The following is a 21000-nucleotide window of genomic DNA, read 5'->3' as shown; positions in this document are numbered from 1 at the left end:
GTGCTCCCTATATTCTGCCCAGAGAGTCAGCCAGAGCCTGACCAGCACGAGGGACTGAAAGATCCTGCTGGAGACGTCCTCCCCCACTGGCGAGGCAGGGGTCTCTGCCGCTCCCGGGGACCCTGGCTGCCTGTCACCAGCTCTCACCCCTGCTCCCTGCTGGTGGCCCCTGAATCCTCGCCCACTACCCGCCTGGCACAGCAGGGTGAGGAACAACAAGTGACGGTGCCCGCAGGCAAGTGAGGACACATCCCTCGGAGAAAGGAAGGGCACACGGGCCACCTTAGGCAAGCTTCCCAGCCTCCTCGGGCCTCAGTTTCCCCATTTGCAGTATGGGCGTAATCAAAGCACCTACTTCACAGAGGCATCGGCAGGATTAACTAAGACCTCCAGGTGATCAGAAATCCTTGGCCTAGCTTCACACAGGCTTCCTAGTTTCAAGACTCAATAAACGTATCTGTGTACAATAACAAGAACAGCTCTCACCTAAAGTGCTCAGACTCTGTGCCAGACACGGGGAGAATCCATTTACATGTATCGCCCCGTCTCTTACCACCAGCCCGGGAGGAAGGTTCTTATTCCATCCCCATCTTCCGGATCAGAAAACAGGCTCAGAGAGGTTAAGCCACTTGCCCACAGTCACACAGCTGGGAGGCACATTGCTGAGACTCAAACCCAGATCTCGTTGCTCTGTCCCCACTGGCAGCACGAGGGGCTGGCTCAGAGCCCTGACGAAAGCAGGTTACCCCCTGTGTCCAATCGGTTGCTAAGTCAGGGAGGGATGCCAGGGGGCCGGGTGGGGAGCAGGGGCTCACCAGCAGCGTGTGGACCATGGCATCTGTGGGCTGTGGGATGAAGGCCAGCGACCAGAGCCACGCCTCTGTCTCGTCCACCTCTACCTCTCCGGACACGATGAGGTCCTTCATGAGGCCCACACAGGGCTCGGTGCCACAGGAGGGCAGGGCGTCCACCAGCGGCTGCCTGAGATCGAGAGAGACAGAGGGATGTCACAGAGGTGGCCCGCACATCCTGAGCGCCTTTGGATTCATCTCGAGGTGGCCTCGGGTCATCCCGGGACACTCTGAGGCCCCGAGAAGTACGATGGGGACGTGTCTGGGATCACACACCCCGGAAGGGGTCGAGCTGGGCTTGGGACCCAAGCAGCCTGGGTTCACAAGGATAACAGCAGCCCAGTCCCAACCCTGGCCAGTCCGCCCACCCAGGAAACAGCGGTTTGGGGCCACATTAGAACCGCCCACTGCTCTGCTAAAACCTGCCTCGGTCACCAAGCAGGGGCGAGGACCCCTGGCATCGAACAGGAACCAACAACTGGCAGATTGCCTCTGATGCTCAGTCCTGGGCCAACATCAGCATTTTTCTTTTCTTTTCTGAGATGGCAGAAAGGTTCCGAAGCTCAGAAAAGGTTTTCGACCTTGATACAATGGTGGCTCTGAGTAGGGATGTGACCGAATGGGAGGCAGATCCCCAGCATCACCGCAGAAACGGGAGGCTCCCAGAGCGGGGGGCCCCACAAGCCAGCCCACGCCTGCCCAGGACCAGACGCCCCACCCCCACCCTCATCATCTGCCTGTCAATAGTCTCTGGCCTCGATTTGCTCATCTCGAAAATGGGAATGCTGATGGACCAGCCCCAACATGCACGAGAGTCCTTGGAACACACAGGTCACTTCCTCTGAGTGGTGTCCTCCCTTTTCTTCCCACCTCTCACCCTCGCACCTCCTCTTTCCGCCATAAATCTGGGCCCTGGGGAACCACACTCGGGCCAGAAGTGAAGGCAGCCTCAGGTACACCAGAACTCTCTGAAGAGCATCTTTCTTCTCAGAAAGTCCTAGATTTGGGATGGGTCCTCCCGCCTCCCTGACTCCCTACATGTACATGGACCGATGAGACCCAGGGTCTTGTAGGAAAATGCAGAGCAGCAGACGGGGGAGGTCACCAGGGAAACGGGCACTTCGTTCCTCCTGAGGACCTGAGGGCCCTTGCCTTGGTCACACAGAATTAAAACACGCCTAAGTCAAACATCACTTCTATTCAAGCCCGTAAGTTCTAGACGGAGAAGCACAGACCGCCTGGGTTCAAAATCCCAACTCTGCTGTGTGACTCTGGGTCAGTTTCCTAATTCCTCTGTGCCTTGGCTTCCCTGCGCAAACATGAAGTAGGGATTAAAAAAAAAAAAAAGCCACCTACCCCACGGGGTCCTAGTGAGGGTTCAACGAGAGGATACAGAGAAAGGGTTTCAGGAGGTGCCTCTCTATTAGGTATTAGGCTGTGCAGTCACGGAGACATTTGGTCATGTTGATTTTGCAGGGTTTTTTTTTCTTCCATATTTTGTTTTTTTGTTTTTTTTTTTAAATTTTTTTTTCAATGTTTATTTATTTTTGGGACAGAGAGAGACGGAGCATGAACGGGGGAGGGGCAGAGGGAGAGGGAGACACAGAATCGGAAACAGGCTCCAGGCTCTGAGCCATCAGCCCAGAGCCTGACGCGGGGCTCGAACTCCCGGACCGCGAGATCGTGACCTGGCTGAAGTCGGATGCTTAACCGACTGCGCCACCCAGGCGCCCCAATTTCTTTCATATTTTGGACTGATAACCTTTGTGAGATCTTTTCAAAAAATGTTTTCTATTTATTTTTCAGAGAGGGAGAGAGACAGAACATGGGCGGGGGAGGGGCAGAGAGAGAGGCAGACACAGGATCTGAAGCAGGCTTTTTGAGATCTTTTTGAAAGACTGTGAGAAAGTCCCAGATGTCTGGAGCTCAGGAGCTTGGAGAGCAGCAGGACTTGGGGAAGGAGCCCCAGGCTTCCCCAGGACAGCCCGGAGCCCACAGAGTTCCTCAGACACTCGGCACCCGGGGTCTCTGTTCACCCCTTGCTGGCCCCACATCAGTAGGGTCCAGGGGGTGGGACCCCAGCCCGGCCCGCACCCCCACCCACGGCCAGAAGGGTACCCAAGGCACATTGGAATGCTAATTCCAGCTCTCTGCAAGAGGGTCCCAGTCTGGGGGAGAGAACAATGCCTGTATTTATACTGCCAGGCCCTTCAGACTGAGTCACAAGAAGGCCCCCCCCACCCCCGCCAGCCCGTGGGAACCTCCAGACTCCCCACTTAATCACCTTCTTGGCAGACATCCCAGAACGAAGGACGAGTCAGTATCACAGGGATGAGACGAGACGAGACGAGATAGCACCAGGCAGCCCTCAGAGGGGGGACCCGGGACGGGGCCAAGATGGCCCAGCCCCACCAGGACCGCCAGCCAGCTCCCGGGCCGGTCCCCCCTCCCCCGCAGCAAGGCCCTTACCAGTCGTCCCGGCATTTAAAAGAAGATTGTCTCCAGAGTTCCAGCAGCTCATCTGGGGAGAGTCCCTGGAGCTCTAATACCAGCGTCAGGAACAGTTCCGCGGCCTGGGAATCAGAGCGGGGAAGCATGAGCGACACCTCCTCCCCTGGCAGCCTCGGGGGGTGGTGGGGGGCACAGGGTCACCTACTCCATTCCCCTGCCTTCAGACAGGACGGCAAAGAAAGTGGGACATGTATTGGCAACTTCCACCTGAAGTGTCCTAAGATCCAAAGAAATGAGGCCACGTGTCTGGGCTTCTCTCTCCCAAATTCCTGGCACGCAGCCTGGTCCATTTCTATTCTTTAGATTAAGCAGCATTTATTGGGCACCTACTGTGTGCCAGCCACTACACCTAGGGGCTGGGGATAAGCGGGAGGCGGTGGGGGGAACAGACATGATATCTGCCTTTGTGGGCTTTACGCTCTAACAAAAGCTCACTAAATGTTCACACGACCACGATCTAGGCTGATATTTTTAATGAAAAAAATATAGACTAAAAGGGCATATTCAGACCACACACCCCTCAGGTTTCCGGAGGTTTCTGGCTTCCTGCTGGCCGTCCCCACGCCTCCCCCGGGCTTGGCCAAGGCCAGGACCGAGGCTCCCCAACCCACGCCTGGCCAGCCAGGGCTCTGCTGGGGCTGGGACCCACTCGTCCAGCCTCTGGCCTCCCGTGCTGAGTGGCAGGCACCCAGTTCCCGTGCACACAGCTTGGCCGGTCAAGACGCAGGCTGCACAACAGGTCCCTCACTGGCCAGCTCGGCCCACCCACCCCTCCGGACAGCACATCTGGCCCCCGGGGTCCGGACAGCGTTCCTATGATGTGCCTTCTCTTTGTGGAGCTGGAGGCTACCCTTAGCTTTGCCTTTACTTTCTCGTGCTGGACACACAAGCCACCCCTTGGGTGGGGCGACTGTCACCACCACGGCAGGCCCTGACTGCTACTGGCCTTCAAGACTGTCAGCCCAGCTCGAGGCAGCCACCCCCGGGGACTCTCACCTCCAGGCCTGCTGCCTGCCTTCTGGATGGGCTCAGCTCGGCATCACCCGAGATTCTCTGGGCTGAGACACTCACGCTTTGAAGCCCTCCAACAACTGCTGTGCCTGGCTGAGCACCTGGCCACCTGGGGAAGGCCGGGTATCCACCCTGGAGTATGCCGCCTCCTCCGGGGAGGCCTCCGGCCCCGAGTGTGGGCATCAGGACTAGCCTTCCAGGGTCAGCCACAGCAGGAAGGATCACAGCACCGCCTCCGGTTCTCCCCTCCAGCAGCGAGACAAGGGAGAAGCCCGTCCGCTACTAACAAGCACGCACGACCCTAACGCGAACACCACCACGACCACCACCGGTCACTTTGTACGGAGCCTCTGCTGCGTGCCAGGCACCGTTCTAGGTCGCGTGCACGCACCGTCTCGTTTGACCCGCGCGCGACAGCCTACGGGGTCGTTAGCCCCCCTTAACAGAGAAGATCCGGGACACTCTGAGGGCTTTACTCAGGTGCCGGTGGCCTCACCCCTAAGTGGCAGGGTGGAGCACTGAACCCTGGCCACCTAGCTCCTAAACCCACACTCTTCACCAGTGTCCCCTGCCTGAGGGCATGGGGTGGGGGTGGGCAAACAAGAAAAAAGAGAGCCCAGACTTCTGGCAGCTGCCAAGTCCCATGATGTCAATACTCCCACTGTGGCCCCTTTCCAGCTGCCCGTGTACCCACGTGCTGTCACTGGACGCAGACTTGGAAAAAGCAGCACGGAGGCGCGAGAGCAGGTCATGTCACCACCCACGCCTACAGCAGGTGCAAACACCCTGGTCACAGGTGTCAAGGTCACAGGCAGGCAAGTGATGGTTTTGAACACTGATTACCTTTGTTTCTAATGTGACTTCTTTTTTTTTTTTTTCTTGGTGTTTAAGAGCGAGAGAGAACACACGTGCAGGAGGGGCAAAGACACAGGGAGAGAGAAAGAAGCCCAAGCAGGCTCCACCCTGTCAACGCAGAGCCCCAAGCGGAGCTCGATCTCACGAATCATGAGATCACGACCTGAGCCGAAATCAACGGTCAGACACTCAACTGACTGAGCTACCCAGGTGCCCTTAACCTGGACTTATTTCTAACACGATCGTTAATAAGAACGGCTGTGTTCAACAACCGCCCTGCAGGGTTTGGACCATCACCTCTGACATACCACGGTCTACACGGCCCCTAAAACCCTTGGCTGTACCCAGTCAGTGTTTAATAAAGGCCCATGACCTGGGCTCCATATTCTTAGAATACCAGATGGTAACCAAGAGCCGAGCCCTCTGCCTGGAGTCCTCCCTGGTAGTGGGGGTGGGGCTGTGCCACCCTGCCTCACTTCTCACCTCCTCCTGCATCATCTACGGATGCTTCTGGCCATCACAGCCCCCTGCCCCCCACGTCGAAACTCCAGGGCCTCTCTGGCGAGGGTCAGGCCGCAGAATTTGCTCTCTATTCAGCAGGAGTCCTGGTTTTGTCTCCCGACTGAAAAAGCCAATCTTGTCTCCTGCCCAGCGACAATGGGGACGAACGAGCAAGGGCATCCCAAGCCGAAGCCCGCAAGGCTGGTCCCCAGGGCAACCAGGCGGGCCCCCCAGGCCTTCAGGGGGCCGAGGAGCTGCTCCGTGGGCACTGAGGCATCCCTGAAAAGCCACTTTCAGAAACAAGGTCCTCAGCAGCAACCCGCCAGCCGGGGAGGACCTCCCCAGGGAAAACCATTTATTTCCTTTCTTGGGCTATAAATACAGAACAGCCGCCCTGTGCCCTCGGGGGCCCGCACTGCCAGTCTCCAGGAAGCAAGACGGAGGCCCCGAGTACGCCTTGCTCTGAGCCACCTCTCCTGGGGAAGGGCCCGGCCAGGGAGTCAGGGGATGCTCTGGGGGCCAGACGAAGGAAGCGGGCCTGTCCCGTGGTTTCCAAGCACTTCCTGAGGGTGAGCCACATGACAGAACGCAGGCTACAAAGTGGCTGTTCTCGGCGAGGGCGACCTTACTCCCCTGGCGCTTTGTGGCACCACCTGGGGACACTTCTGTCACAGCTGGGATAGGGGTGAGGCTGGCCTCTGGTGAGCAGAGGCCAGGGACGCTGCTGAACATCCGAGATGCACAGGACAGCCCCTCCCCACTCAAGAACGATCTGGCCCAAGGTGCCAGGAATGTCAAGGTAAGAACCCTGCTGGGGGGACAGGCTGCCTGGGTTGACAGCTGGCCCGGTCACTTCCTAACCAGCTGGTGGCTCGTAGCACCACCTTGCGAGGCAGATGGCCCCTTTCTTTCTGGCTCCCACGAAACCCCCAGGGTGAGGCACACGGGATCGGCCAGCTGGAGACGGGCTCCTGGTTCCCCCGTGTGTCTCTGCCATATATACACACATGTACAAAATGTATGTGTGTGTGTGTGCGTTCAATATGCATCCAGTATACACAGCTATAACACACGGTCTGTTTATTCAATATATTCTACTCTGTTTCATCGTCAATAAATGTAATCAGTAGGTATAAACGCAGTCTCTACATCCTCAATATATTATAAAAATACCTGTTTTCTCAGTGTCCATCTGAATCTGACCCTTCTCCCTTCGTCTCCCAGACCCCCTTCCTGTATGTCCCCCTAAGTTACCACAAGAGCTTCTCGCCTGGGCTCCCTGCATCCCACCTGGTGCTCGGTCTGTTCTCCAGCCTTAGCCACAGGGGGAACGTTAAAATGCACATCAGAGCGTGACCTCCCTCCTCTGTACGACACCCTCCAAGGCTCCCCACTACCCCAAGAGAAAGGGATTTGTGAGCTCCACCGAGGGGACCCTCGTCCCCTCTCGTGCTTCCCACTGGGCGCCAGCCACAGACCCCCACCAACCACCCTGCCACTCAGACTCCCCGAGCAGCTCCTACCCTAGAGTATGTGCTGTGGCTCCCCTCCACCGCCACCGGCCACCCACATCCACAGCTCTTCCGACCCCTACTCAACGTCACCTCCATCATCACTTAAAATTATACCCCATGCCAGCACCTCTGACCCCCCTTTCCTGCTCTACATGCCCCCCCAGCCCCTAGGGGTCCAGGACATTCAGTTCACAGGTTTGTGGGTGTCCTCACTGATTATCCCAGGCGCGGAGGCAGACAAAGTCTCCCAAATGTCACTGGTGACATCCAGCCCAGAGTGGTGAATGGCAGGGATAGTGGAACAAAGATCGAGATGTGTCTAGAATGTTCTGGAAATTATCCTGACCATGAGGCTCTGCAGGAGGCGGCCCCACCGGTCCTCACCGTCCCGCTCCCGCGAGGCTGGGCGGCCAGGTCCCCAAACACGTCCCCAGGGCTCAGACTCCGGACCCTGGTTCTTTCAAGCTCTTTTCAGAGCACTTTCGCCCCTAGATTGTCAAGGGACCACCCCAGGGCTCCACTCCAATGACCTCTGCTTTAGACCCCGGTCCCAAGCGGTCACTCAGCCACATCCCTACTCTGTTCTCTTCCCAGCGCTCATCAACAGCTGAAATCCTCATCACCTGTGGTGGGTACGGTCCCTCTCCCGTCACCCTGGATTTCATGCTACGTAAAAGCCGGGACGGTACCTGTCTCCTTCATTCTAAGGGCCGAGAACAGTGCCCAGTACGTAGTAATAAGCGTCTCATCTTGCTGAACAAACTAAACAGTTCCCCAACTCAGCAAACCGGCCAGTTTGGGCCCCGCTGATGGGAACATCATTCCTGGGAACACGGAAGGTTCTTATAGGAAGGCAACGTGGGAGGGCAGCCTCGACACAGGACCCAGACGCGTCGTTTTTCCTTCCCCAGGGACAGCCTGTCCGCCTCTCCTCCTACGTGTGGGTGTGGGGCTCTATCTCAGAACAAGACAGGCAGGGGGAAGACACAGCATCACGTATTCCCACAAATCCTGTCATTAGTCACAAAGGAGGGAACCAGCCAGATGTCTCGAGCCTTCTAAATCTCTCTGGGCCACGAAACCACTCCTCTCAAGTCCACTCCTCCACTTTAAATGACCAGCAGCTCCAAGGAAGGCTGAATGGGTTGGGACTCGGTGGGAAGTCTCCAGTGGTCAGATCTGGGTATGGCTAGAGATCTCCGGAGAGATCTCCAGGATAAGCCAGGTTCAGAAAGTTAGCCCGAGGGCCCAACAGGACGGTCTGGCCGCAGACGGGCAAGTGAAAGAAAGGCCTCCGCTTTGTTCATCTTCTCCCCGCACTGGGCCACAAGGCTCGGCACACACCAGCTCGATTTCTTCCCCTTCTGTTGCTTTTGTAACCGGCACAGCTGTGCAGTACACACCCTGCTCAACTGTACGTAGCAGCCCTGATATTAAACACCAAGAAGGATTTGGCAAAAAAAAAGAAGAGGGTGTCCCAGGGACCCAGGCCAGACTCTGGCCTAAGGCTGCCAAAGGCACTTACCTCGAAGCTGGTGGTCTGAGCCTGGCACAGCTTCCTTACGGACACGGCCACTGTGACCACCGAAGCCTGAGACCTCGTTTCCTCCCACTCGTACAACAGGCTGCTTGGAGTGACTTCCCCGTCGTCTGGATCTGACATGGGAAGCGCTAGATGGGGAGGACCACACAGGGTGGGGGGGGGGGGAAGGCCAGATTGAGAAGAAGGCCCCCTGGCAGCCGCCCCCCAACCCTGCCAATACTTCCTCATGTTTCCGGCAAAGGGGGTGGGGCAGACAGGCACGAGGAAAATCATGGCCGAGTTGCGGCTACCAGCAAAAGATGGCAAACAACGTTCACACCCATCCATGAGGGCCAGTCAAACAGGCTACCTCCAAAGCGCTCTTGGGAGTGACAGAGAAAACATGCAAAGTCCCTCCGTGCAGAAGATGACTCAGCAATAAAAAGGTCAGACACCCGGTACAACGTGGAGACACCTTGAAACATTATCGGAAGTGAAAGAAGCCAGCCACGGAAGGTCACATACCGTATGATTCTATCTACAAGCTACTCCCGGAATGGGCAAATCCAGAGAGCAGAGAGGTTGTCTGGGGCCAGGGGGATAGAGAATGATGGCAGATGGGTGTGAATTTTAATTTTTTTTTTAATTTTAAAGAGAGAAAGAGAGAGAGAGCACAAGCAGGGGGAAGAATACCTCAAGCAGGCTCCACACTTAGAGCAGAGCCCGACACAGGGCTCAATCCTGAGATCCCATGACCCTGGGATCATGACCTGAGCCAAAATCAAGAGTCAGACACTCAACCAACTGAGCCACGCAGGTGTCCTGTGTGTGAAATTTCTTTTTGGAGTGACGAAAATATTACAGTTAGCTGCCATGATAGACGCACGACTCTGTGACTACACTGGAAGCCACCGAATCGTTCACTTTAGAGGATTAACTGTGGGGCACCTGGGGAGGCTCAGTCGGTTAAGGGGCTAAGCATCCAACTACTGATCCCGGCTCAGGTCATGATCGAGCCCCACGTCCGACTCATCGCACAGCACAGGACCTGCTTGGAATTCTCTCTTTCTCTCCTTCTCTCTCAGCTCCTCCCTGCTCTCAAAATAAATAAATACTTTAAAAAAAATAAATGAAGTGTGCAACGTGAATTTTTAAAGTTTTTATATTTAAAAATAAAAAATAAAAATAAAACCACTTCTATCTTAATGAAAGATGAAAAAAAAAAACCACGGACAGTTCATTCAATTCCGTTGGGGAACATCCAGGTCTTAACATGACTAGATGACCCCTTTCTGCCTGCATGGTGCTCGAGGCAGAGCTCAGAAGGCAGGGCAGGCTGGGACCCCAGCCAGTGTTCTGCGGAACCAGAGGGGATGCTGGGAAGCTCCAGGACTTCAGTCCCACCTGCCAGGTTCTTGCCCAGGTGGTGCAGTGAGCCTGGGCTCAGAGGCACAAAGGTTACAGAACAGAGCTGTGGGTTCAAGTCCCGGCTCTGTCTCTTTCCCGCTGTGTGACCTCAGACAAGTCCTCTTACCTCTTCGAGGTATAGTTTCCTTATTTGAAAAAGTAACTAACAACAGTACCTTCCCACTGGGGTCGTGATAAGAACCAAATGAAACAATCCACATAAAACGCTCAGCACAGCTCCTGGCCCCCAGTAAATCCTTCCCTAAGGTCAGCAATAACAATCATTTTTATTTGATTATTCAGGGAAAGAGCAGTTTTTCAACCACCAAAAAATATGTATCTTTTTCCCTCAGATGCATGCCTTGCTTCTTTCCTTCCGTGCAAAATTCTAGAAGGGAGCCAAGCTCCAGGGAACGCTATGTGTTGGCAGGAACTTTCCAGAAAATCAGGAAACCCGAGTCAGCGTGCCCCCAAAATGCTCAGGTCATCAGATGGAAGGTGGAATTCTCCCACAAAAGCTGAGAACCAGAAGATTCTATCTCCACTGAAGACAACCCAGGGAAAAGGACAAGACCAAACCTGAGCCATGGGAGCCAGCAGAAACTTCTAGAAAAAGAGACGGACTCCCGTGTCAACAGCCATTTTCAGAAACTGCTCGAGACAGATAGGGTGCCAAACAGGGAAAGAGTGATAGAGCCTAGGCCTGCCTGAGCCGCTCTGCCACAGGGGGTCTCAAGTCTGCTCTGAGAGTCCCCACATCCACCCTTGGTCACCTGTGACAGCCGGATCCAAGGACATCTCACGCAGCAGGGTGAGCGAGGAAAGGGTCCGCATGTGCACGGCACTTGCCTTCTCAGAGAGGGGCCCCACGGTGTCCAGCTCCGTGCAGGAGGCCTCCCTCAGTATGCCAGCCTGGAAACTCTGGTGGCAGGTCAGGCGGGACGCCAGGCCAGGCTGCTGGACCGTGGGGGTGGGGGAGACAGGCAGGGGCTCAGGCAAGGCCCAGGCTGTGAAGGGGTAAGGTGGGGAACGCTGGGGGCCTCAAAGCCCGACCTCAGCCTCCCCCCAACCTGGGTTGTAGTACCAGCAGCCGGAGCAAAGGTTGACAGAGAGGGAAAGGACAAGGGGGGGTTCCCACACAAAGGAACCCCAGGGCAGGTACTAAAACCTCACTTTGAACCTGAGGCTGTCAGATATTAAGACTTTGTACAGGGGCGCCCGAGTGGCTCAGTCTTAGGTTAAGCGTCCAACTCTAGGTTTTGGCTCAGGTCATGATCTCACGGTTCGTGAGTTCCAGCCCCGCATCAGGCTCTGCGCTGACAGCACTTTTCTCCCGGCCCGCCCCTCCCTCCCTCTCTCAAAAGAGGTAAATAAACTTAAAAGAAGACTTTGTGTAATTGTTAACATTAACAGTGATCATCTTTCACCCTTACCCAGAAAAGTGCTATTGACCAAACACTTTCTCAGCAGGGAGCTGTGGACAGGACGCGAGGAGAGGAAGTGGGGCCAGGGAGCAGGGGGGAAGGGGGAAGGGCGAAGGGGACGAGATGGGGGTGTGGGGTAGAGGAGTCTGGAGGGAAGGAGAACTAGGGAGAGGGAATGGAGGGGAATGAGGTGTAGACAGGAAAGGGCGGGGCGAGCTGGGGAGGGAGGAGGGGAAGAAAGGTGGGTCCAGGAGGGCTGGGGGGAGGGGGCGGGGGGGCACTCACCTCCTCCCCCGGCAGGGCCTGGGAGCGCAGCGAGGAGCGCGCTCTGCGCAGGGAGCAGCGGCCTAGGTCCTTGGTCTTGAGCAGCCAAGCACCGTGTGGCTGGTAAGTGGTAGGACACCTGCCCAGGACGTCCACCTGGGCGAGCGGGACCCCGTCAGCCCCTGCTCCTCCCCTGCCCCCGCCCCCCCAAACCAGCCTCCCGGCCTCACCTCCTCGAGGGTCTGGGGACCGGAGGCGCCCGGGCGCCCCTGCAGGAGGCTCAGCACCGCGCGCTTCACGTTCAGCACCCAGCGCGGCTCTGCGCTCCGAGGACACAGGCGGGCCACGCGGCCCGCGTGCAGGACGAAGCGCAGAGGATAGCGGCCCAGGGCAGCGCTGGGGACCAGTGGGTACGAGTCAGGAGGGGACCCTCCAAGGCACTGCTGGGGCCACAGTGCCTTTGCCCCTCCTGCTATAGGTCACGCCCCATAGGAAGCCCCTAGGGAACGCCCTGCCTCTCCCCACCCCGCCACCATCTTCCCAAATGACCTTGCTTCCCTCTTCTGCTGGGGTCTCCAGCAACTTCTGAACGGACCACAAGGGGCAGCCAACTCTTGGCTCCAAGGTGAGCCCAGCCTTCCTAACACTTGGACTAAAGCACCTGGGTGTGCCCAGTGTCAAGTAACCAAAAGTTCAACTTCCAAGAGCTTCCTGAATTCCAGAGATTCTCATTTTCCCAGCCCATTGGGAGGTATCTAGCATCCCCCCAAACCCGCCCCCCCCACACCGCGAAAGGCACGTGCGCACAAACAGATGAGGAAACTGAGGCTCAGAACCAGAAAGGGACTAGGGCAGCAGCCGGGATTCAAACCAAGGCAGGCTGACTCCAGGGCCATGGGTCTCAGAAACTTCAGACCCCATCACCGTACAGAGGAGGACAAGAGGCCCAGAGAGGGGGGAGCTACTGGGGGAGGGGCTCACACAGCAAGTCAGGAAGGATGTGGGAGCAGAATTGAGCCCAGGGCTCCTCCCGCCACCCCTCACCTCTGTTCCCCGCCACTCCTGCACCTGCCAGGTGAGGGGATGGGGTGGGGGGAGGTGATGGGCCGTGAAGTCGCCACAGGTGTGTGTGGGTGTAGAAGAGAGAGGTGCTTCAAGTCCAGCAGCCAGCCAGCAAAGCAGAACCTTGAGGTCCTTACCCTCACCTCCCCAGGAGGTCACTGTCCCTCTCCAGCTGAGACCCCGGGAGTCAGGGGCCCTGTGGAGGCAGCCCCCTGGGTCTCAGGCCTTGTGCTAGAGAAATGCAAATGTTGCCCGCCCCTTCCAGAATAGCAAATGTCAGTCTGGCCTCAAGGAGCTGAAAACCCCCAGCCCTGTGACTTAGCATTTCTGATGAGGAGCCCAGGGACAATAGCCCTCACTGCCCCCTCGGAGGAGACCACCCTAAGCCTTTCAGCAGGGACCCATCTGCCCCTGGGCAGCGTCCCCTAACCCTGGACCCCAGCACAAAGGCTTTATTTTTTAACAAATGAATTTGCAATAAAAAAGGAAGAGGAATCTGCAGGGATGGGCTTGTCTTCAGTCTGGCGGCTGGATTGAGCTTTGAGGCCACTGAGGCCACTGTCAGGGAGTCCTGGGAAACAAGCCTGAAAGAGAATTCCAGGCTTGGCCGGGTCACAAAAGGGAGGCTTAGCTCGGGAAGGGAGAGGCCATGGGTGTCCAAGAAAACCCCCATCTCAGCAGAGACAGGGAGGGGAGAGGGATGGGCTTTAATGGGTACCCAGGGTCTCCCAGAATGTACTCATGGACAATGCCCAGTGGGTGTTTGACCAACACAAATCCTGGACATGTGGAGGGTGATGGACAGGGAAATAGGAGACCAGCTTCTCCCACCAGGTAAGGGAAGGCCATCTGAGGCTACTTAGACTCACTCAAGTCTCCTACTCCCTAACTCTCAGTCGTTTTCATCAATGGTCTGGCCTGGGCGCTTCCCAAGGTCAAAACCTAAGGTGGGGTCACCCTCACCTTTCTTGCAATCTAACTCGGTGCACCTGACACCTGGTGGCTAACAGAAGGGTGTACAGGGCTTGTAGGTGCGGTCCTACCACGAGTAAGGCTAGCGTCTTACCTCAAACTCTCGGAATCCTTCAGAACTGTCACCTTGGACCCCAAGATGGAGGTCACCTGGAAGCCTTGGAGCTAAAGCAGAAAGGACCGTGAGTTGGTGACCTCTCCGGGGATATCCCAGGACCCCACTGGCACCCCCACCCATCGAGCAGTTCTGGGGCCCAGCATGGTAATAAGACCCCCGTGTCGGGAGCCAGGCAGAGAGATCCTTCCCTTGAGGGAAGGTTCTAGCTCCTGGGTGGTAGAGGCCAACTATCTCCAGGGGATAAAGAGTTGAAATACCCAGAATCTATGGCTCCCTGGTCAATGTCCAGAAAGTTCTCACTGGTTTCTCATTTTGCCTAAAAGGCCCGAGCAGTGTGGGGAAGAGATGTGTATCTATAATATAGTGTATCAACAAAATATGTGAGAAGTGCAAAACCAACCAAGACTTTACTCACCATGCATTTAAAAAACCTGGATGTCCCAATGCCCCTGTGGATACGTGCATGTGCCCGTGTGTGTGCGCTTATCACAAAAGATGGACTTTCTAAACATGAAAAATAAAATCACCCCTAAAAACTGCCTTCCTCGTGTGACTGATGTCACTTTTTACAAAACAGGCTACTTTTTTAAATTTTTTAATTATTTTTTTTAATGTTTATTTTTGAGAGACAGAGAGAGACAGCATGAGCGGGGAGGGGCAGAGAGAGAGGGAGACACAGAATGTGAAGCAGGCTCCAGGCTCTGAGCTGTCAGCACAGAGCCCGATGAAGGGCTCGAACCCACGAACCACAAGATCACGACCTGAGCCGAGGTTGGACGCTCAGCCGACGCAGTCACCCAGGGGCCCAAAAAACAGACTGTTTTTAGAGCAGTTTTACGTTTATAGCAATACTGAGAAGGTGCAGAGATTTCCCACATACCCCATATATGCCCACACCCACAACCTCCCCCTTTACCCACACCCCGCCAGGGTGGTACATTTGTCACAATACGCGAACCCGCAAGGAGACATCGTTGTCATCACCCGAAAGCCCAGAGTTTACATCAGGGGTCCCTCTTGGTGTCGCGCCTTTTTATGGGTTTGGACAGACCCATCATGACACGTGTCCACCAGGATAGCATCTTACAGGGTCGTTTCACTGTCTGAGGATTTTTGTTTCAAAGTGACTCATCTTCATCTTGCCTGAAACCCATTTGCTCTCTCCCCTGAAAACCAGCTCCCCTCCCCCAACAGAGGGTCTGTCGTGCCCCCAGTCACCCAGGCTTGCAATCTTGGGGTGAGATACGGCCCCCCTTGGCACTGAGACGTTGTCTTGGACAATGAATCCCTCAGCCACGTAACTGATAGCACTTGCTTTCTGACCACTTGACTGAAAGCCATCCATTCTAGCTATATTCCGTATGTGCAACTTTTACATAGAGAAGCACAACATAGTTTTGTAACAAACTACTGAACTGTACATTTAAAAATGGTTAAAAGGCAAGAATTTATATTATATGCTTTTTTACAATTAAAAATAAAATTAGGGGGCACCTGGGTGGCTCAGTCGGTTGAGCGTCCTACTTCAGCGCAGGTTGTGATCTCGCAGTTCGTGAGTTCGAGCCCCGCGTCGGGCTCTGAGCTGACGGCTCAGAGCCTGGAGCCTGCTTCCGATTCTGTGTCTCCCTCTCTCTCTGCCCCTCCCCCATTCATGCTCTGTCTCTCTCTGTCTCAAAAATAAATAAAACGTTAAAAAAAATTTTTTAATAAAATAAAGTAAAATTAGGGGGCACCTGGGTGGCTTAGTGGGTTAAGCACCCAACTCTTGGTTTTGCCTCAGGTTGTGATTTCCTGGCTCATGAGATCGAGCCCCGCATCAGGCTCTGCACTGAGAGCGTGGAACCTGCTTGGGATTCTCTCTCTCCCTCTCTCTCTCTGCCCCTCCCGTGCTCACACACACACTGTCTCTCTCTCTCTCTCTCTCAAAATAAATAAACCGTAAAAAAAATTAAATTAAATTAAAAAAGAAAACAGAGTTCTGATACACGCTATGATGTGGATGAACCTTGAAAACATTATATTCAATGAGAGAAGCCAGACACGGTTTGCATATTGATTGCGATAAGTGATCCCACTTCTTGGACGTACCTCACTAGGAAGTTCATAGAGGCAGGAAGTCGAATAGGGATGCGGGGGTGGGGGGACGGAGGCAGGGGGCGTTACTGTTTAACAAGTAGAGGGCTTCTGTTCGGGGTGATGAATCATCTGGAGAGGGATAGTGGTGATGATCACACATCATGATAAATGTATGTATAACCACTGAATTACACACACAGAATAGTTAAAATAGTAAAAATTTTTTGCATAGTTTACAATTAAAAAAAAAAGAATATGGGGCGCCTGGGTGGCTCAGTCGGTTAAGCGTCCGACTTCAGCTCAGGTCACGATCCCACGGTCCGTGAGTTCAAGCGTCGCGTCGGGCTCTGGGCTGATGGCTCGGAGCCTGGAGCCTGCTTCTGATTCTGTGTCTCCCTCTCTCTCTGCCCCTCCCTGTTCATGCTCTGTCTCTCTCTGTCTCAAAAATAAATAAACGTTAAAAAAAAAAAAAAAGAATAGAGGGGCGCCTGGGTGGCTCAGTCCGTGGGGCGTCTGACTTCAGCTCAGGCCATGATGTCACAGTTCATGAGTTCGAGAACCAAGTCAGGTTCTGTGCTGACAGCTCAGAGCCTAGAGCCTGCTTTCGATTCTGTGTCTCCCTCTCTCTCTCTCTGCCCCTCCCCCGCTTGTTCTCTCTCTCTCAAAAATCAACATTTAAAAAATTACACACACATACACACACACAAAAAGAATAGACAGAAGGCAGACGCAAAAGAGAACATCCTGAATAATTCCACGGGAGCCAAGCGCAAAGACAGACAAAACTAATCCACGGCATTAGAACTCCGGAAGGCCTCTGGGAAAGTGACCAGAAGAGAGAACGGGGCAGGTGACGGGGGCTGTGTTTCACTTCTTGATCTGGTGGTCACTAGACCCACACGTTCCGTTTGTGAAAACACGTTGCTCTGAAGATCCGTTTTCACACCTTTGACACAAAAATGTGTGTAACGGATTGCCTCCTGGGCGGCTGTAAAGTTTCCATTTTTCCCCAAACGCCTTTGATAGAAGCCAGTTTTTCTTTTCTGGCCAACATTTGACATTACCAATTTTTTTTTTAAATGCTTAAAGCAAACGAACGAAATCTACAGCAGCACACAACGTGCTTTGTGAAAACTGGTCTTACAGAAAACCAACCAACAGCTGCCAGTATTTTGATGGACGTGATAGGACAACAGACTCCAGATGAAGTTCGGGACCAGAGCGGACATTTTGGGCGGTTGAAGAATTTAGAGGCAGCTCACAACCACCCCTCGAGAGACCACATCCAGTGGTCTACGTGAAAACATTAAAAAAAAAAAGTTTTGAGAAACGCTTGTGAGCAAGCATTCTGGCCAGTTCAGAAATGCTTCTCAAGCAGGAGATAAGACTTCTGGGAGGGGCGCCTGGGTGGCTCAGTGGGCTGAACGTCCACCTTCAGCTCAGGGCATGATCTCGTGGTCCGTGAGTTCGAGTCCCGCGTTGGGCTCTGGGCTGACAGCTCAGAGCCTGAGGCCTGCTTCAGATTCTCTGTCTCCCTCTCTCTCTGCTCCTCCCCTGCTCACGCTCTGTCTCTCCCTCTCTCTCAAAAATAAACATTAAAAAAAAATTTTTTTTTTATTTTTTTTTCAACGTTTTTATTTATTTTTGGGACAGAGAGAGACAGAGCATGAACGGGGGAGGGGCAGAGAGAGAGGGAGACACAGAATCGGAAGCAGGCTCCAGGCTCCGAGCCGTCAGCCCAGAGCCTGACGCGGGGCTCGAACTCATGGACCGCGAGATCGTGACCTGGCTGAAGTCGGACGCTTAACCGACTGCGCCACCCAGGCGCCCCAAAAAAAAATTTTTTTTAAAAAGACTTCTGGGAAAGCAAAAGGCCGCCGTTGATGTGGGGTGGTAGGGTCTGTCCAGGAACCACGGGAGAATCATCAGAAAGGAGACAGGAAAGAAGGAGCAGGCCTTTCTACTTGTGAGACCACGAGGGAGCTTTACCATGTGCCTTTAACCCGAGCCGTGGACCCTCAGCTGTGTTCGCTCAGGTTCCCCAGCTTGGACCCTCATTCCTACCAAGGACACAGCTTGCCCCCCAACACCCAATCCCATGGCTTTATTTGCTCCGAGGAATACTTTCCCTTTCCCTCTTTTTTTTTAACCCCCGCTATTCCCACACAGGGTACCTCCTACAACCAAAATGGCGCCACATTCCGATGTCACCCTCTAGAGTCCTGACCTGATGAACTTGAGATTGTTCAGAAATCTCCTCTCCATTTATGTATAATGGAAAGGCAGGGGGAGAGAGGGTGCTGTAACTTCCCCTGGGCCCTCCCCAGCATCCTTGGGATCTCCTGGTTGCCCAAAGACACTCACCCATAAGGCCATCTGGCACGGGCCAAGCACGTCTAGGATGACCAATCCTTGGAGGCCAAGGCCACTCCCCTCCGCCGGGGCCCCCTGCAGGCCAGTACTGGTGTTGGTGGAAAATCGATAGGTGTATCTGGTGCCCACAGGAAGGTGGGGCTCAGCTGACCCTGGAGAGCAGACAGAGGATAGAATGTCACCTTGACAACCCATCGACCTCTGCGACTCAACTCCACCTAGGATATTTAGACGTCTGGGTTCCCACCTCCCTGCCTCCACTGGTCCATGAGCTGCCTGTTCCCGGTGCAGGGCAAGCCCAGCAGACGGCACCCTCCTCTGAGGGTGAAGAAGAAAATAAAGACAGGAACAAGACGTGTTGAGCAAAGGGTGACCAGCGTTTTCTTACGCTAAGGCCCCCTTCTGACACCTTCATACATCATCTTTGGCCCCTACCCGCCCGATGTGACCACCAGCTGTGCTAACCCAAACTCTCTCTAGACACTGCAAAACACCCTGAGGGGTACCGTCCTGGTTCAGGACCACTGATCTACACTTACGTGAACTCATTTAGGCCTCAACCAACTCTGGGTGGCTCTTCTTTCTCCATTTTACAGAGGTGGAAACGGAGGCTCAGAGAGGTTAACTAACTTACCCAGCGTCACACAGCTGGGATGCCAACCTTGGGAGTTTGAGTCCTCACCTGTGGCCTTGAGGACGTCATGTGCGTCATGTGCGTCGTGTGCGCTAGGAGAGGGTTGTCCTGGTTCTTGATGGGAACGGGCCGGGAAGCTGGCCAGCCTCAGGGGACAATGAGGTGGCGGGAAGGGCTGTCTTAGGGAGGAGGCGGCTCTATACTTCCCTAACCTCCCATTTAGGCCAGGGGACCAATTGCGAAACCCAGCTAACTATGACACCCCACCCTTCTCTGGGGCTGGTCGGTGAATTTACATTTTCAGGTGCTCAAACAGCCACACCTCACACTCCCGGATGTTTCTCTCCCTCCAAAGAATTCGCCCTAAAGCTCTCTCATCTACTCCACCCCAAAACGCAAATAGAATCCCCCGGCACAGATGTTTACTCCATCTGGGGACCACAAGGTGTAAGGCCAGAGCCCCAGGCGTACTGTTTACTCCGCCAACCACTGATGACCAGATGGCCTTTCCAGAACTGGCCTCTCTCCTCTGCACCAGCCGCTCTGGGAATGGGGACATGTGCTCCGAGGAGGCTGTCCCCACTCACACCAAGCAGCTGGTCCGCTTTGCTCCCACCCCCAGCCCTGCCCGCTCCTGTCTCCGGAGACCCTTGCTCACCTGCACCTGTCTTCAAGCAGGAGGCTGCCCGGCTCGTCAGCACATCTTGAGGTTCTGAAATCACAGATCGGATGGAACAAGGGCAGGGCCAGGAGGAGGCACGGGACGGCCCCACCCACCTGCCACTGAACTGCTTGTGGGGTTGGGGGGGGGGACGCTTAAGCATCCGAGGGGACAAGAAGAGATGATGCCAGTACTCCTGTCTGTCAGGGGGCTGGGAATGACCTCCCCACCCCTTATCCAACCTGCTCTCCCCCATCGTGGTTGTGGCACCACTGTCCTCATTGCCCGAGCTGGTAACCTGGGAGTCATTTGCGTTCTTACTCTGTTCCTGATGGCCACCCCCAAAGCTCTGTCGAGTCCATCAACAAACGCAAGTCTCCCTCCCTCCTCTCCCTGCCCCGCCTCTTAACTATCCCCCGTGTCCACAACTCCTCGTCTGCAGCTGGAGTTGTCTTAAAAACCAAAATCTGGGGGCACCTGGACGGCTCAGTCCAGCTCAGAGCCCGGAACCTGCTTCGGATTCTGTCTCTCCCTCTTCTCTCTGTGCCTCCCCAGCTCACACTCTCTTTCTCTCGCTCTCAAAAATAAAGTGTAGGAAGAACAAAAACCTCAATCTGATCACATCGCTCCTGGTTTAACAGCTCCCAAGTCCCCTCCCCGCCCCCCTCAAGCCACATGCGCTCCTAAGGACATCCTTTACCACAAGGGCTGGCCGCTGTCTGCCCTCTGGCCACTTCTCACCTGGCCCTCACCCTCTGGACGCATGGGTCCTCTTCTTCAGCTTAAGCCCTTCGCACATGCTGTTCCCTCCTCCCTGAACACTCTTCCTCCTGTTCTCCACACCCCAGGCTCCTCCGGGTCTCACCCCAGCAGGGTCCTCCCTGACCACTGTGAACCGACAAAGCCAGACCAGGGGGCTGCAGCCATGAGCGGTGGTCTCCAGAGCCTCCGGAACACCTCCTCCACCCCTCACCACCACGGCCGCCTTCTCAGCAGCAGAAGCCAACCACAGAATGAACAGCATGGGCTCCCGACCTCCTAGCCCCTACCCCAGGCCATGGAGGTCCCTCCGCAGGGAATCCGCCCCCACCTCCTTCCCAGGAAAGGGTCAGCTTCTCTCCCTCACTCGTCCCAGCCCGAGTGCTGTCCACTTTCACCTTCTGTCAACCCTTTGTCCTTCCCTCCAGCCACCTGCCTGGATCTTTCCCAGGCACCACCCATCCCGCTCTCCTGGAACAACCTCA

At 55.1% G+C, this 21000-nt stretch overlaps 1 protein-coding gene across 1 annotated transcript in view; it reads right to left on the bottom strand.

The window, feature by feature from the left end:
- Positions 1-20521, bottom strand: part of LOC124518034 (uncharacterized) — a 141037-nt gene extending 120516 nt beyond the window's left edge. Inside the window, exons 1-10 of the mRNA XM_047087816.1 lie at positions 20498-20521; positions 19754-19883; positions 18453-18613; positions 13989-14059; positions 12091-12256; positions 11882-12016; positions 10946-11126; positions 8769-8899; positions 3321-3424; positions 816-981 (exon numbers count right to left, since the gene is read on the bottom strand). Of these exons, the coding sequence (XP_046943772.1) occupies positions 816-981; positions 3321-3424; positions 8769-8899; positions 10946-11126; positions 11882-12016; positions 12091-12256; positions 13989-14059; positions 18453-18613; positions 19754-19883; positions 20498-20521 (1269 nt within the window). The remainder of the gene's footprint in view (positions 1-815; positions 982-3320; positions 3425-8768; positions 8900-10945; positions 11127-11881; positions 12017-12090; positions 12257-13988; positions 14060-18452; positions 18614-19753; positions 19884-20497) is intronic.
- Between the last annotated feature and the right edge of the window lie 479 nt (positions 20522-21000).

Source organism: Lynx rufus, unplaced genomic scaffold (genome assembly GCF_022079265.1).
Source record: "Lynx rufus isolate CCGP_SWC_20201006 ecotype Redwood Valley unplaced genomic scaffold, mLynRuf1.p SCAF_23, whole genome shotgun sequence".
NCBI classification, from domain to species: Eukaryota; Metazoa; Chordata; class Mammalia; order Carnivora; family Felidae; genus Lynx; species Lynx rufus.
This window is presented reverse-complemented; position numbering and strand designations above follow the sequence as displayed.